Source organism: Chelonoidis abingdonii, chromosome 3, assembly GCF_003597395.2.
Source record: "Chelonoidis abingdonii isolate Lonesome George chromosome 3, CheloAbing_2.0, whole genome shotgun sequence".
Taxonomy (NCBI): Eukaryota; Metazoa; Chordata; order Testudines; family Testudinidae; genus Chelonoidis; species Chelonoidis abingdonii.
Genome location: NC_133771.1, coordinates 72,123,109 through 72,138,630, shown reverse-complemented (window position 1 = coordinate 72,138,630; position 15,522 = coordinate 72,123,109). Strand labels below are relative to the sequence as shown.

At 39.5% G+C, this 15,522-nt stretch overlaps 1 protein-coding gene and 1 long non-coding RNA gene across 2 annotated transcripts in view; one reads left to right on the top strand and one right to left on the bottom strand.

Annotated features, from left to right (window-relative positions):
* The window catches only part of LOC142046567 (uncharacterized), a 1,033,250-nt gene that overhangs the window by 680,279 nt on the left and 337,449 nt on the right, over positions 1-15,522 (bottom strand). The window lies entirely within an intron of this gene.
* Positions 1-15,522, top strand: part of MDN1 (midasin AAA ATPase 1) — a 217,883-nt gene that overhangs the window by 108,999 nt on the left and 93,362 nt on the right. Inside the window, exons 37-49 of the mRNA XM_075063473.1 lie at positions 845-967; positions 1,787-1,984; positions 2,097-2,204; positions 4,214-4,402; positions 5,879-5,968; positions 6,090-6,350; positions 6,476-6,746; positions 7,879-8,038; positions 8,302-8,418; positions 10,611-10,819; positions 11,967-12,112; positions 13,076-13,278; positions 14,847-15,067. Coding sequence (XP_074919574.1) covers positions 845-967; positions 1,787-1,984; positions 2,097-2,204; positions 4,214-4,402; positions 5,879-5,968; positions 6,090-6,350; positions 6,476-6,746; positions 7,879-8,038; positions 8,302-8,418; positions 10,611-10,819; positions 11,967-12,112; positions 13,076-13,278; positions 14,847-15,067 — 2,296 coding nt within the window. The remainder of the gene's footprint in view (positions 1-844; positions 968-1,786; positions 1,985-2,096; positions 2,205-4,213; positions 4,403-5,878; positions 5,969-6,089; positions 6,351-6,475; positions 6,747-7,878; positions 8,039-8,301; positions 8,419-10,610; positions 10,820-11,966; positions 12,113-13,075; positions 13,279-14,846; positions 15,068-15,522) is intronic.

The following is a 15,522-nucleotide window of genomic DNA, read 5'->3' as shown; positions in this document are numbered from 1 at the left end:
AGAAATCGATTTAAAGAGCCCTTTATATCAATATAAAGGGCTTTGTAGTGTGGACGGGTACAGCGTTAAATCGATTTAACGCTCTTTAAATCGATTTAAACGTGTAGTGTAGACCAGGCCTGAGTGGTTACACTTGTAAACTCAGATATTGAGTCGTAAGTATCTGGCTTCCCTCATCAGTCTTGAGATTAAACTAAGGAGGAGTGAAGTGTCATGAAAGAGCAGAGAGCTGCTATTTCCAGAAACTCTGTATTGTGCTGATTACAATGTGGAGATTGTACCGTAAACGCATATAGCTTGATTGCTACAAACTTGTTTGAAAGACTTAAGCTGTAGTGTAGCCATAGCCTAAGGCAATATAAATTATATTGCTCAGGGGTATGAATTAGCCCGCCTCCCCCGAAGCAACATAATTTATGCCAATTTAAAGGCTGGCGTGGACAGTGCTATGTTGTTAGGAGAGCTTTTCCTGCTGACATAGCTACTGCCACTTGTTGGGGGCGAATTAATTAAGTTGATGGGAGATCTCTCTCCCATTGACTTAGAGTGGCTACACAGAGATCTTACAGCAGTGCAGCTGCATCGGTGCAGCTGTGCTGCTTTAAGTCATAGCCTTTGTTAGAGGCTGACGTTCACGTTCTTGCATTGTTTTGCTTACTGTATTTGGTGACTGAAGTCCCAATATGGAAAATGTAGAATATCTTCTTCTTTTAACTCTCATCGATTTTAAATGCATACATAGATCTTAGCTTTTAAAAAATAAGCAAAAATCAAAGCAAGCTTGAAATCTGGTAACCTGTTATGTAGTTTGTAAATCTTTGCTTTCTTCCTCTACTTCCCCAAGGATGTGACGGATTTATTTGGGACAGACTTGCCTGTGGAAGGTGGAAAGGGAGGAGAATTTGCCTGGCGTGATGGACCCCTGCTTGCAGCATTAAAGGGTGGACACTGGATTGTGTTAGATGAGGTGATTGCAAGGCTGGCACACCAATAAAATGGAAATATTTAGGAAAAGGAAAGTGGTGATTTATGGGTGTTTAGGGTAAAATTTTCACAACCAGCTAAATTACATGCTTGGAAGTGCCTGAATCATCTTTGAAAATGAGACTTAGGCTCCTAATTCCCCTGACCTTCAGTGAGAGTTAAGCTCCTAAAAGTCTGCAGTCACTTTTAAAAATGGATTTAGGCTCTTAAGTTGCTTAAGCACTCTTGCAAATGTTACCCTTAAACTCTGAATGCAAGTTATTTCTTTAAAAAAATGTTTAGTATGTAGCAACATATACATTCTTCATGGAGACCTGGACTACAGTTATACTAAGTATGAAGTTTTGAAAAGAAATTGTCTCTTTAGCTATTTTTGTATTTAACAAAAACACAAGCCACCCTAATTTCCTCTGTTGTGCAAAACACAATTTTTAAGCATTTGTGTAACATAAATATCTCAACTGACTTTATTAACCTGATTAAACATTTACTCTGTGGATTTACAAGTAGCATGAAAATAGTTCAAAAGGAAAAATGAATGCTTGAAAATAGACATTTATAATACGATGCTCAGATACCTTGGTGAGGGCATGGTAGAAGAATTTAAATAGTACTGAAAAACCTTATCTTACCACTAGTGCAGTGCCATAATTTGGGATTTGTTAGCTGTGAATAGTCATGTATGACGATGTTTTGGACAGGCAAGGAAAGTTGAATCACATTTGTGTTTAAATTACAGCCTGCTAAAGTAGAGTGCTACTTTCGAACAGCATTATTTTATCTTATTTCTTTTTTCAAATAGTTGAACCTGGCTTCCCAGTCTGTATTAGAAGGACTAAATGCCTGCTTTGACCACCGAGCGGAGATTTACATCCCAGAATTAGGGATGAGTTTTCATGTGCAACATAAGAAGACGAAGATCTTTGGATGCCAGAATCCCTACAGACAAGGAGGTGGAAGAAAGGGGCTGCCCAAGTCCTTTCTTAATAGATTTACACAGGCAAGTCATGCATTCATTTCAGGCTATGCCTATGATTCATTTTTGTATCCTTCTCATGATGAAACCCACATCCACACTACATACATTCCTCCATGTGTTCTTGGTCCTGCAGGTATATGTTGATCCACTTTCAGCTGCAGATATGGAGTTCATTGGGAATACCTTGTTTCCTGCCATCGACAAAAATATTATTGCTAAAATGGTTGCTTTCAATAACAAGGTAAAATGTGTTTACTATTTGGATTTGTACTGATGAAATCTGTTGTCTGAGGTAGGCAGAACGTGTGAGAGATGTTTTAAAGAAAAGTATAGAGAGTAGTTTTGGGGTGACAATGTTGACAGGTGAATTTGAAAAATAATTGTTTTCACTGAGTGTGGACTATTCTAGAAACATTAGGGAAAACGAAAGCTTTGTTTTTACAAAACTGAGTTACGTTCCTGTTTCTGGACTTAACTATGTTATTTACCATAAATAATATATGGAGAGATACCTATCTCACAGAACTGGAAGAGACCCTGAAAGGTCTATGAGTCCAGCCCCCTGCCTTCACTAGAAGGACCAAGTACTGATTTTGCCCCAGATCCCTAAGTGGCTCCCTCAAGGACTGAACTCACAACCCTGGCCAATGCTCAAACCACTGAGCTATTCCTCCCCTGCAGGCTAGTAAAGGCAGGGGGCTGGACTTGATGACCTTTCAGTTCTATGAGAGATCTCCTTCTGTCTATCATAGGATGCTGTGAAAGGGGCTGTAATCTAGGAAATAAAGCATTTTGAGCGGTAGAGGCTTTTGTGGGAATGCAGGGTATTTTTAGTATATTTGGGGGATGATCAGTTGCAATCGAAAGAGAAGACCATAATGGATAAATTCTTTCTAGCAATAGATACAGAGAGAACCAAAATTTAGTATATTTTAACAGTCAATCAATAACTTCTAATTTATGGTGCCTCAGGACATAGAAGTGCTCTGCTTAGGGCTTAAGGCCTGTGTCCTAAACCTTTTCAAATGTACTTTTTCTAAATCCACAGTACATTTTAAAAATTTAATTCAAATAAATCTAATTTCAAAGACTTCTATTGCAGAAAAATCCCCTCTAGTGAGTCATTGTGGTTGGACTGGTCTACAAACAAAGATCAGATTTTTTGCACGCTTATAGAGTTGCCTCTAAAACAGATAGATAGTTATCCTGGTTTGGCCATATCTGAGGAGACTGGGGGGAAGGAGCACATCTACTCTTCAAGCTATCAGTTCTACTAAACTTGGCATTGTGATAAAGGCCACTGAAAGAATTTTATCTGAAATGGCTTTTCTTTTCTAACAACGTGTGTGTGTGTGTGTGTGTGTGTGTGTGTGTGTGTGTGTGTGGTGGGAAGATAAAATAGATGACCTTTAAAGCCAAGAAAAGTATGAAGCGATACAAGAATACATATTATATGTGGGCTTCGCTGAATTCAACTTTTTTAATAATTTCAACTGACAATATTGATGTTTATTTTAAGCACCTTTTCAATTTTTATCAATTTAAATGATCAGTTGCACAGAATTACGCATTTTAACCATTTTTATTTTTATCAATTTTTCACAGTTGAAAGAATTTATTGGGAGGTTGATTGGTTACACAATAGTTAGTAAATGTCAGTAAATGTTGTGATTCAGAAAGTTAAACCTCTATAACCATTAAAACACAACTTGTTAACATTGCATATCAAAATATACAGAGTAAATATCCTTAAATCAAACTCATAAGTTCTCAAGCAGCATTTTTCCTTCTTTGCCTAGTTGTAAATTTTGTGTTATCGATGGAAATATTTTTTCGTCAGTTTGTGTGTATGTACAGTGAAATCAGTGTTTACTGACATTACCAATTCAAATTTAATCCTTCTATGCCTAATTATGTGCCTTATATAGAATTATTATGTGGTGGAATCTCACTGAAAGGATATTGGCAGATTGCAAAAGAAATGTGAGTTCGTGCAGTGACTAAGATTTTAGGGCATTAGGAGATGAGACCATCTTCATCTTAGGTGGGCTGAATCTGGGGGCAAGAGACTCCAGATGGCTCCTGACAGCAACAGTGAAGTGAGCAGCGCTCCTAACTTCTATTGGCAATGTTCTCTACGTCAGGGGAGCAGAGCCTAATGGCACAGGTCCACTTGGCTTTTAAAAATATTTTTAAGATGACTGCATATGTGAGTGAAGTAAAAAGATTTTGAACTGCTGCTTTCTCCAGATTGATCAAGAAGTTATGGCTCAAAAGAAGTGGGGACAGAAAGGAGGACCGTGGGAATTTAACCTGCGTGATCTTTTCCGCTGGTGTCAGCTGATACTTGTTGACCAGTCACCAGGATGCTATGATCCAGGCCAACATGTATTTTTGGTCTATGGTGAAAGAATGAGAACCAGAGAAGACAAAGAGAAGGTGAGCTGTACATCCTCGCTCCCTGTTCCTTGATTGTTACATGTTCCCAGTAATGCCTATGTAAATACAATGATATTTGACAGTTTTCATGTAGAAATTACTGTTGCACACAAAGGAAAATTTTCAGACATCCTTCATGTACCTTTTCCTAATTTCCTTTTGAAATACATTTGTTTCTAAAGCTATTCATGTAAGACAATGGTTCTCAAACATATCTCTCACACCCTGCTTTGTGTCTGTAGTTGTTTATGCCCCTCACTCCAACCATACAAGTACATATATGGACACCCAGCTCTGAAGGCAGCGCTACTGCCAGCAACAGCACAGAAGTAAGAGTGGCAGGGTATGGCATTGCCAACCTTAATTCTCTGCTACTGACAGCAGCAAAATACTGTTACAAGGGCAAAACAATATAAAACATTTCTCAGGTCATCTATTAAATATCAGTATTTCAGCAAAAAATACCTTAAATGTTTTTATGGAATGACCTGAACTTCATGAGTGGTTGGGGACCGAGGGTTGTGAGCTGGGGAAGAGAATTAGTAATGGTGTGTGGAAGGATCTAGGAATTGAGTATCAATTGGTGGACAGCTGTGGGAGGGAGGGTGAGTAGTGTGATCTGCATTGTTAATGTTGTAAGGTGGTTGTTTTTTCCCCCACTGGCTTTCTGTTTCGTTTCTGCATCCTTCAAGCCCATTATCTGTAATGTGAATGTGTTGTACAGTGTCACCCATATTTACATTTTGTCACCACCTACCACCACCCTTCTGTACTATATTCTGCCAGCTTGTTTGGCTGTATTGAACCCTATGTCTTCTCCCACTCCCCAGTGCCTTTCTTCATGCCACTCCCCAGGCCTGAAACAGTCTCCCTTGTTTGGTTTGCCAAGCAAACTCACTTTCTTACTTTAAGTCTCCCCTAATACTCATTTATTTTGGTTAGCTTTACACCACTCAGACGCCTCCTGCTCTCATCCATCACCTAATACTCCTTTCATTTTCCTCATTACAGTTTAAACAAAAATAACCGAACAACCTAGACTGAAAATGTATCAAATCATAAGACTAAATTTTTGTGCCAAATGGCTGCTTAGTTATTTTTCCCTTGTGTTTCATTCTTTCCCTGATCTGCATTGTCTCTTTCTATATGCTATGTTAGAAGCTTTACTGACTGGCTTTTTTGCCTGTACTCAGTTAAAGAAAAGAGGTACTGCTAGTATAAAATTGTGTTCCATGTTCTGTGATAGGAAGCCATTATTTGCTAAGTCTGAAGGACTTGTAGAATTGTTGTGTGCTGCTAAACAGTTGCAGCATTTCATTGTTGGATGAAATGATCCCTTTGGATAATCCGTGAATAAGTTGGTGAAGTGCTTTGGGGTAGCTCACAATGAAAATTTCTATGGAAATAAAACATAATTCCCACACTATAGAAATCTAGGCTGATTCATCTTTTTACCCTTTCTTTTGGCTATTTTAGGTCATTTCCATATTCAAGGACATTTTTGGTCAGAATTCTAATCCATATAGGGGATCCAGACAGTTTCTCATCACTCCTTATAATGTTCAGGTAAGAGAAATTAAAAACAGATTTTTTTTTAATCACCCCAAACTTCAGCTCCCATTTTCCCTTCTCTTGCCTCCATCCCTTCCCATCAACGTACTTGCATGTTTTTATTCATTCTTTTTAGATCGGCTACTCAGTTCTTGCTCGTGGCAGCTATATTCCTCCCCCGTGCAGACGTCTGTCTCTTTTACATCATTCCCTGCAGTCCCTGGAGTCCATAATGAAATGTGTGCATATGGGCTGGATGATCATATTGGTGGGTCCTGCAGCTGTTGGGAAGACCAGCCTTGTTGAACTTCTGGCCCACCTGACAGGTCATCGATTAAAGGTTATGGCAATGAACAGTGCTATGGATACAACTGAACTCTTAGGTGGATTTGAACAGGTAAATGTTGGGGGTTGGAGGTAGTTTATCCAACTATATATTGTAGTTGTGACATTAGAGTTAAAGCACTGAATAGAATCTATGTACTATGGCTGCCTGGATATCGTAACTGCTTAATGTTGCAGGTTGATGTCATTCGGCCATGGCAATGCCTACTAGAGAAAGTGGAGAGTGCTGTGAGGACACTAATAAGAGACAGTCTCCTTCTGACTGAAATCTGTCCAGATGATGCTGAAGTTGTGTTGCGTGCTTGGAGCAGTTTCATCCTTAACTTTAAACCCAAATCTCTGGGTGAAGGAAGTAGAAATGTCACAACTGAACTGGTGAACAAACTAGAGGGAATACTTGCACTTATCCAGCGACTAAACAGCAAAATAAACTCTTACTCAAAAGCAGGTATGTACAGAGCTTATTTGAAATCAAAGCACTGAAAATTAAATATTCCAGTACAGATGCCTCTGTGGCAAGGTATAGAGCTAATGAAATGTTGAGAATGATTCCTGGTTTTTCATTGATTATTTCTGAAGCTACTATGAAACTCTGCATTTGGAACACTCAGTTCATCTTTTAGAATGGTTCTTTATTGGTGATTTTGTCAAATTTATTTTATTATACAAATGTACTATGGTACTGTGCAGCAGCCAAAATCGTCTTGTACTGGATATTTTACAAATATGTAATGAGGGACTCCTCATGCCTCGAAGAGTTTATAATCGAGAACCCCAGAACTTCAGTGAGTTTGATGTGGGTGGACTCCTGTGCCTGTGCAGAGTTCATGGAATGCAAAATATATGCATGTAACAAACAAATGGAAGGAAAGGGAACTGCTGGATTAAATTGACAATAATAAATCATCCCAGTTCAACTTGATAACCAATTACAAGGCCAAATTGAGAGATGTTTGATAACAGCTGTATTGATATCAGCCTTTTGATTTTAATAGTAGAATATTGTTGCATATAAGATTATTTTATTTTATTGCATATTCCTCTCCACAGATTTTTACCACTGTCTTTTCCAATTCCAGTGGCTGAATTTCCAAAGCTAAAGGAAGTGGTAATGGATATAGTTGGCATCCTTGTCTTGCCCCTCTGAAGAGGGGACCTTGGGGTTGTTTGTTCTTAAAGTTAATGTCTAGAATATAAAGTGGACACATTTTCATCAATTTCAGGAGGATGATGCATTTCTAATTAAATCCTGTCAACTGCCTTTTTCAGCATTTAGTAAAAATGCACCATTAGTATCTATCAACCCCGACTCCTGTGTTAGATGTAGTAGACTCTTAAGTTCCAAATCTTGCAATTGTATCCACCCTAGCAAGACCCTGTATCCATGTAGATCTTGGGCATATGGATCCCGTTGGGCATAAGGACCTAAATTGCATAGTCCTCTAATGTGGAGGAAATGTGAACTCCAGCAATGACTCGTTTAGTTTACTCAGTAAACTACTAGCTTGTCACTCCACTGGAAATGAAGGTTGTCTCGGCCAGTAATAGAAGCAGTGATTACAAGATGTGTTCTGTTTCAGAGTTTTCGAGACTGATGGAAGAATTTCGACATTTCAGGCTGCAGCTTGTTCAGTCTGTGGATGGTAACAGTCATGGCACTTTTGAATGGGTTGATGGAATGTTGATTCAGGCGTTGCAGTCTGGGGACTGGCTTTTAATGGACAATGTCAACTTCTGCAAGTAAGAGCATCCAGTAATTTAATTTCTTTAATTAATAAACCTCTGTCTACCTCCCTTGTTCACTTGGCCCTTCAGTCTTTAACTTTTTCAGCTTTAGAAAATTTTTGTCTGATAACTTTTAGTAACTAGATACTGTGTCCTTTTCCAACTGCTTTGATTTATCACTTCAGCTCTTCATTTTTGAATTTATTGTATTTTGATTAATGGTGGGATTGATGATGAAAGATGACTTGAAACTCATGTAAACTTTCTTTTGAATGTAGTCCATCAGTGCTGGACCGCTTGAATGCTCTACTCGAACCTGGGGGAGTCCTTACCATGAGTGAGAGAGGTGTGATAGATGGCACCACCCCTACTATTGCCCCTCATCCGAATTTCAGGTGCTCCATTTCTTTACTTTATATGTTTGTTGGGATTTGAGAGAGAAACGAATTACAGTGGTGGTGGCAATTTAAATGCTCTAAATACACAAAGCACCCCCAGCATTGTTACAGTTGGATGGTTTTCTACTGTCCTCCAAAATCTCTCTTCACATCTAAATAGCCTTCTGCAGCAAAAAAGTCTGGTTAGAGGGTGGGGGTGGGAAACCTTTAGTCATTATAAAAGGGTAAAACTTGAGTTAATTTAGTAAATCTAAATTACATATGACCACAGGAGGATTTGCCTGTGTTTTTGGGTCTTTGCTGAATGGGTTTAACACTTCTTTTTGTCCAAACAGAAAGGCAGAATAGAGGCAGAGGGTGCTTTATAGAATTGATCCAAATAACTTCAAAGGGCGGTTAACATAAATTTGTGTCGTTATGCTAAGGTGAACTTACATAAACTGAACTCACACTGAGTTCAATGGGAATCTGCTCAAGTAAGTTCTTGAGTGCTGGCCCACTGTGGTATACATGTGCCTGAGACCGGAAGATTCTTGTTAGTAATGTCTGTTTGGTCCACACCTAAGTACTGTCTCCCCTCATGTTCTGAACCAAGGCTATAAGGTACAGTACAGACTGGCCACTTCTCCAAGTCCTCCTTACCGCTGCATGGTGTGAGATGGAACACTCCAGTGTCCTCAAAACTTTTCTTTCAACTTGACTTGTAAATAGTTCAAAAGCATATCTTATTAGATAGTTTTAGTATAGTTAGGGTCTGGGGAGTCTGTTTTTCCCATTTGGGGGTTTTCCTCTCCACCTCACTGCTTCCCCTTCTTCCTGACAGGGAAATCTCATCAGGAGGTAATGTCATTGACTTCATCCTTGCTTACAATCCTAACAGCATTAGAAATCTGCGTAATTGTAGAAAAGTCCACTTTGGCACCAAAGTTGGTGAGGTAATATCTTTTTTTGGACCAGTTTCTGTTGGTGAGAGAGAGAATTTCAAACCACACAGAGCTTGAAGGCAGCTGGTCCAACAAAAGATATTACCTCACCCCACCCTAGTATGTGGGACTCGGGTGGAGTCATGAGGAAACATTTACATCATATTCCATAAAGATACGGTTTCCTCATGACTCCACCCTAAATTTGTCCCCAAAGTAGTCTCCAACCTGCATATAAATCAGTACATAACCTTATGTATATTTTCCTAAGCCTCACACTACTAAAGAGGAACAGAGACTCCATTCCATCTTCAAAGAGAAAAAAAAACAACCTTTAGGAATTCACTCAGATTTTTGGTTGCCTTGGCAGAATGCCTGAGAGAGCAAGATCATCACAAAGACTAAGTGGATTTTGGGTTGTGTCTTTCTCTGTTGTTAGTTGTCTGAGATTCCTCCGCCACATCGTGTGTGCTCCCACTCCGTCAACTTCACTTTGGGGAGTACCTCTTGTTTACATATACCAAGCAGCCATGTGGAGTTCCATTCATACCTTCACTATGCCCTTGTGCATGCCTTCTCAACTGATGCATCCTTCATGAGTCCTGTTTTGACAGTCCTCCACAATGAAATACCCATAGGGACCAGCACTTGAAGAAAGAGAGGTTACCTACCTTCCATAACCAGAGTTTCTCGAGATGAGACATCCCTGTCTATATTCTACTACCACCCCTTCTTCCCCTGTACTTTGGATCATAGTAGAGAAGGAACTTGAGAGATGGGTGGTCTGCGCACTTCCTCTTATACCCTCAGTCTTAAATAATGATTTGAGGACTTCAGTAAAACAGATAAAGGTTATGTGTCTATTACAGGCGTGCTGTAAGGGTGGGTGAGGTTCTGTGGCCTGCAATGTGCAGGAGGTCAGACTAGATGATCATGATGATCCTTTCTGGTCTTAAAGTCTATGACTCTTTGACTTCATAGTAGAAAGAGAGAGCGCCTGGGTACTGACCAATGGATACTACTAGCAAGAATCTTCCAGTTTCAGGCATGTGGAATGCATGCATAGCCACTGTGGAATACAGATAGGGATCATGTATCTCTGAGAACTCTGGAAGGGAGGTATCCTCTCTTTCCTCAATATTTAACCTTTTATTAGCATGATTTAATTGGTTGTTGTATTTGCTGTGGCATTCTCTGCAGAGCAAACTTAGTGGTTCTAAAGTGAGATCTTAATTATTTTATTAATCTGTTACGCATATTTAATAGGCTTTTCCTTTCAATGGATCCTTTTCATGGGGAAATATCCAGAGCCATGAGGAACCGTGGGATTGAGATTTACATTCCTGGTGAAAGTGATGGGAATTTATTGGACAATCTGGACATGAAAGTGTTGCTGCATGGACTGGGCTTACTGGGAGATAGTGTATGTGATGCACTCATGGCTGTACATTCAGAAACTAAAGAAACTATAGCAGGTGAGACAAGCCCTCTTAACAGTTTGGTAAATACTCCCTATCTGGGCATTACATATCTTGTGTGGCCCTAGGTTTGGCACTGAATGTTAAGACTGGAGTATTTTGGTCCCTCCAATGTGCGTTACGTCCAGTTAAAGTAGAGAGGCAGATGCTTTTAGTATAATTAGTTCTTTTCTTTCATTTCTACTCTTCAAGGACTAGGTGTGAATTATAAAGCTCAAGAGAACCCAGCACACACTTATGATTTGTCTTTACATTGGTATGAATTGTGCAAGAGTCTGCCGATTGGGATGGAGGGTTAGCCGGGAGGGAAGGTAGATTGTGAATGACAATAAACTTATTCTGGTTGAAAGTCAACACAGTAGAAAAGACTTGCACAAGGCTCTTGTATCACTCAAGCCTGATGGTAAAGGCTAAAGTGGTGTGTTGGTCCTTTGTACTCCTTTAAATTTCCTTCTGCATGACCAGTATGTCATGTCTGCAACACATCTATCTCCTTTGTCAGTGAAGTCTTAAAATGACACAACCATCTTAACTTTTGAAAAAAAATTATCTAGATTTTAAGTTTAGGCCTGGTATTTAAAGCAGGTATGCTTTTGTAATTTTACAATAACATTTTAAAGAGTGTTTTTCCATGTGGCTGCATAATAGACCCATGGGAAACTTGAGTGTGACCATATAGCTGAGGAAGGGAGACTGACTGACTGTACAGAGTGCTACTCATAGACTCTAGGACTGGAAGGGACCTCGAGAGGTCATCGAGTCCAGTCCCCTGCCCTCATGGCAGGACCAAATAGCTGAATAGCTAGGAAAAAAGACATTTCTGTACTCTTTCAAAGACTGTAATTTTAGGTCTTTCTATAATCATTTACAGGAAAAAAGTGATTTTTAAGTTAGTGATGCTCTCTTTAACTTTAACTTGATCTCATTTTCTCCGCTTGTAAAATGGGGATATTTGCTATCTTGCCTGGGGGTGATGCAAGGCATAATTAATTAATATTGGGTGCTCTGCTGCAAGGCACTATACAGTGATAGTATATACCCTCAGCAGATGAGCATGGTCAGAACGGAGGGTGTTGGCAAATTAAAGCATCTGGAATGTTCTACAAAAATGGCTGGCTGATATTAATATTCAGTGCCTTTTCAGGTTCTGTGTTGTCATTGTCATCTTTGATTCATGCTGCTACGCTGATTGTACAACAGTTGCGTCGAGGCCTTGGTTTAGCGAAGAGTTTTTACAGAGCTTGCTGGGAAGTATATGTCCGCTCACAGCAGTCCCAGATGAACCAAAAGGTAAATATTTCATTCTCCTTAAAACTGTATTGTGTTTTTTCACAAATGGACAACAATATCGAAATGCCTAGAAAGGAATGCTGCCAGGAGGAGGGTTGGTGATTCTGAAAGCAGTGCTCTGTCCTGTGAAGGGCCCTCGCATGTTGTTGGAGACCATTGTGCTCTTGGGAGTTTCAGGTCCCAATTTTGAGCTGCTCCTGTCAAGAGTCGCAGCCTGATGGAGAGCAGAGAAAAGTAGTTTTAAACTGTTTTTACACTTCCTGGATTCTGTGGGTGCTAGGGGGTTCTTTGGCCCAGTGTAATCTGAAGTACCCCTGGGAAGACTCTGATTTAACCCATACTGCAGTGGTTTCCCAAGAGGCCTTTCTGTGCCACACAATGGCTGAAGTGTACAGTGCACTTCAGCTACCTCTGCCTTCCATGACACATTGTTCCTGCCTACTGGCATTCCCCTAAAACTGGGGTTGCAGTAGAGGTCATGTGAGCATGCAGTAGGTATGGGCATTTAATATGAACATGTGTGCTAGGTAATTCCCCAGCAGGGAAATCCAGCTAGTTCTAGCCTCCTTACTCCACTTCTGTAGTGTGAATCATTGTCTCTTAAGATGAGGGTTAAAGATGAGGTCTGTTAATTTATTATGTACATTCTGTGTCTCCTCAAGCAAAAGTTAGAGGTAGTAGCTCTGGCCAAATTACAGCCTGGAGGAATTGTTCTGTCAGCCTGAAGTTCTACCTGAATATGGTGATATTTGCTTCCTATATTTCTGTTCACTGTTATGTGCTGTTAAGAGCAGCAAAGTGTCATATGTCTCAGTTGTGGTTGAAGTGCTTTGGGATCTTTTGGTATGAAATCTATAATAAAGTAAGATTATGTATATTCTTAATTAAAACCCTAACTAAGTAGTAGTATCTGAATGCATGATTGAATACATAATCTGAATTGCTTTATGTCTTCTGTTTTAGCTTGTGCTGGAATTGGTAATGAAGCATGTTTCAGCTCTGACTTCCCATGAAACTTGGGGTGACTCCCTGCTAGCGATGGGATTGTGGCCAGACTCTCTACCTACAGGTCTGTTTCTAGCTGAAGACTCACTTCTTTCTACAGTCCAGAGTGACGGACAGGTCCTAGCATATTGTCTGAACAGACTGAGCCTGAAAAACAGCAGGTGGGCAAGAGACGCTTTTTGGTTAAAGAATGAGCAACAAATAATACAGGTTTAACACTCTGTTTACTGTTCCCACTATCAGTAAATGGTGTCACCACAATGCTCTTCTGTCAAGGATGTATGGCTAACTTTTTACATTTACTCTGAACTCTCAATATGTTTTGTTTTGTTCTGATTTATCTGGATTCAGATATTCAGAATTATACATTTTATATAGAAATGGGCAACGCAAGTCATCCTAGATTTTAAGTATCTTTTCATTCTCTTCCCCAGCCCTGCCCCAGTTTTCCTACAAATTAATTTAATTAAGATCCAATAGTGTACACAGTTTTTTCTGTCCTGACCAAGTGATCTACCTTCCAGTTTAAGTAGTCTAATAAATACATTGAATATCCTGACACTAGGAAGGTGAGTGCCCACATTCTTACTCTGAAAGGTTAGTTGCTGGGCATAGTGGAAAAGAGAGCCTGTAAGAGAGGGTTTGAATGAAGAGTTGAAACGTCCTGTGTCAGAATGGAGGAGACCATTACAGGTCTAAAGCATAGAGTAAATGTCAACATTGGAGATGCACAAATAAGTCCAATCAAGAACTGGCCCAACACATTTTGGATCCAAACCCTTTGAAGTTCAAAACTGTGTGGCTAATACTTTAGGTTTGAATATACTAGCACTGCTCTGTACTCTGTGGTTTCATCCAGAAACAGAATAACCACAAAAGGTTCTTATGCTCCCTTTGAACTGGCAGAACGAGGATTGATTGATATTTGAGAACATTTCCTTGTGAGATTTTGGTCCAGTAGCTTCAAATTTTGAGCTCCTTACCAAATGGAGCTGCCAGATCTGAGTCCTGCATGTGGTGGGCAAACAAAAGAGCTCCTCTAGTCAGTTTCATGCCCAATTTTTCAAACTTTCACAACATTGAAGCAAAACCTCAGTTAGAGTTCATTTGTATTGTAAACTCCCGGAGGCAGGGATGGTGCCTTCCTGTGCAAATCTTTAGGTGCACTGAGGCACAGTGTCATGTGACAAGTCAGTGGCAGAGCAAGGCATAGAAGTTCATACTGAAATTAAATATTAATCTGAAAATCAGAAAGGAACATTGTTTTTCTCCTGTGTCCTCTCTTCCTTCTCCCCCGCGCCCTCACCCCCACCCCCTATCCTTACCTGTATTCTTACGTTGTGGACTCTTTTTGGTGCAGGGACTCAGTCGTAATTTGTAAAGCTGTAAAGCTCCATGCTTTGTCATGTGTGTGTATGAAGTAACCTTAATACTGAGTTGCTGGTAGTAGACATCTTAAACTTGGTTAGAAATGAGAAAGCAGATTTAAAAATCCAAATAAGCTTCTTCTAAAAACAAAAGCTACGTGAATTTGGAAAATAAGGATATTTTCAAATAGTTACCCACTTGGGGCAAAAATGACTGTTCACATAAATTGTGCAGCTTATTTGATGATACTTTACATAGTAATTATCAGTAATTTGACTTTGAGAATTGACTCATTTTGGAATTACAAAGGGTTTTTTCTAGTCTTCACTTATTTATCCTTAATTATTTTCATTCATTTCAGAACACTACCACTTACGCTGCAAGATTTGCAGAAAGTTATGCAATCCACTAATTCAGAGAGTCTCCGTTTCAGTACGGTTCAGATGGATGCCTATTGGACAGATGAAATTGAAGTCCTATCTACTTCTGTTGAATTGTTCATAGAAAAGGCATCCAATCAGGATTGGTTGTTGAGAGTTAAATGGCTTAATCACTTAACCAAGAATCTAGCACAAGTGCTTGGTAGGTATTATTCTTAATTATTATACTTACCACAGACTGATTTAATTCTCTCCATTGTTTTTCCTTCACAGCAGCAGTAAAAACTCTACAATGATGCAATTATGTTTACAGATTACTAGTCTTAAATAAATTAGCAGGACAGCCAGAAAAACTCTGCGAAACTGGGGTTTTCCTGAGATTGTGTGATGTGTAACCACTCAAAATAGTGAGTGTTAGATGGGAAGGAGGCAGACCAAAAAGTAATAAATATTTGATAGACCAGTTTAATTACCTAGGCTTGGAAATGCTTTTTGTAAATTAATTTGTTACATTTGCTTAATTGAAACAGATAATTGAGAGGTTTCTAGCAACAAGAAAGCTGTGTCACTTGCCTGCAGAAGCCACCTGAGACTGAGAATGCTAGTATGTGGCCAACCCCTCCTAGATTTAAACAAATTATTCTAGAGTATTTGGGT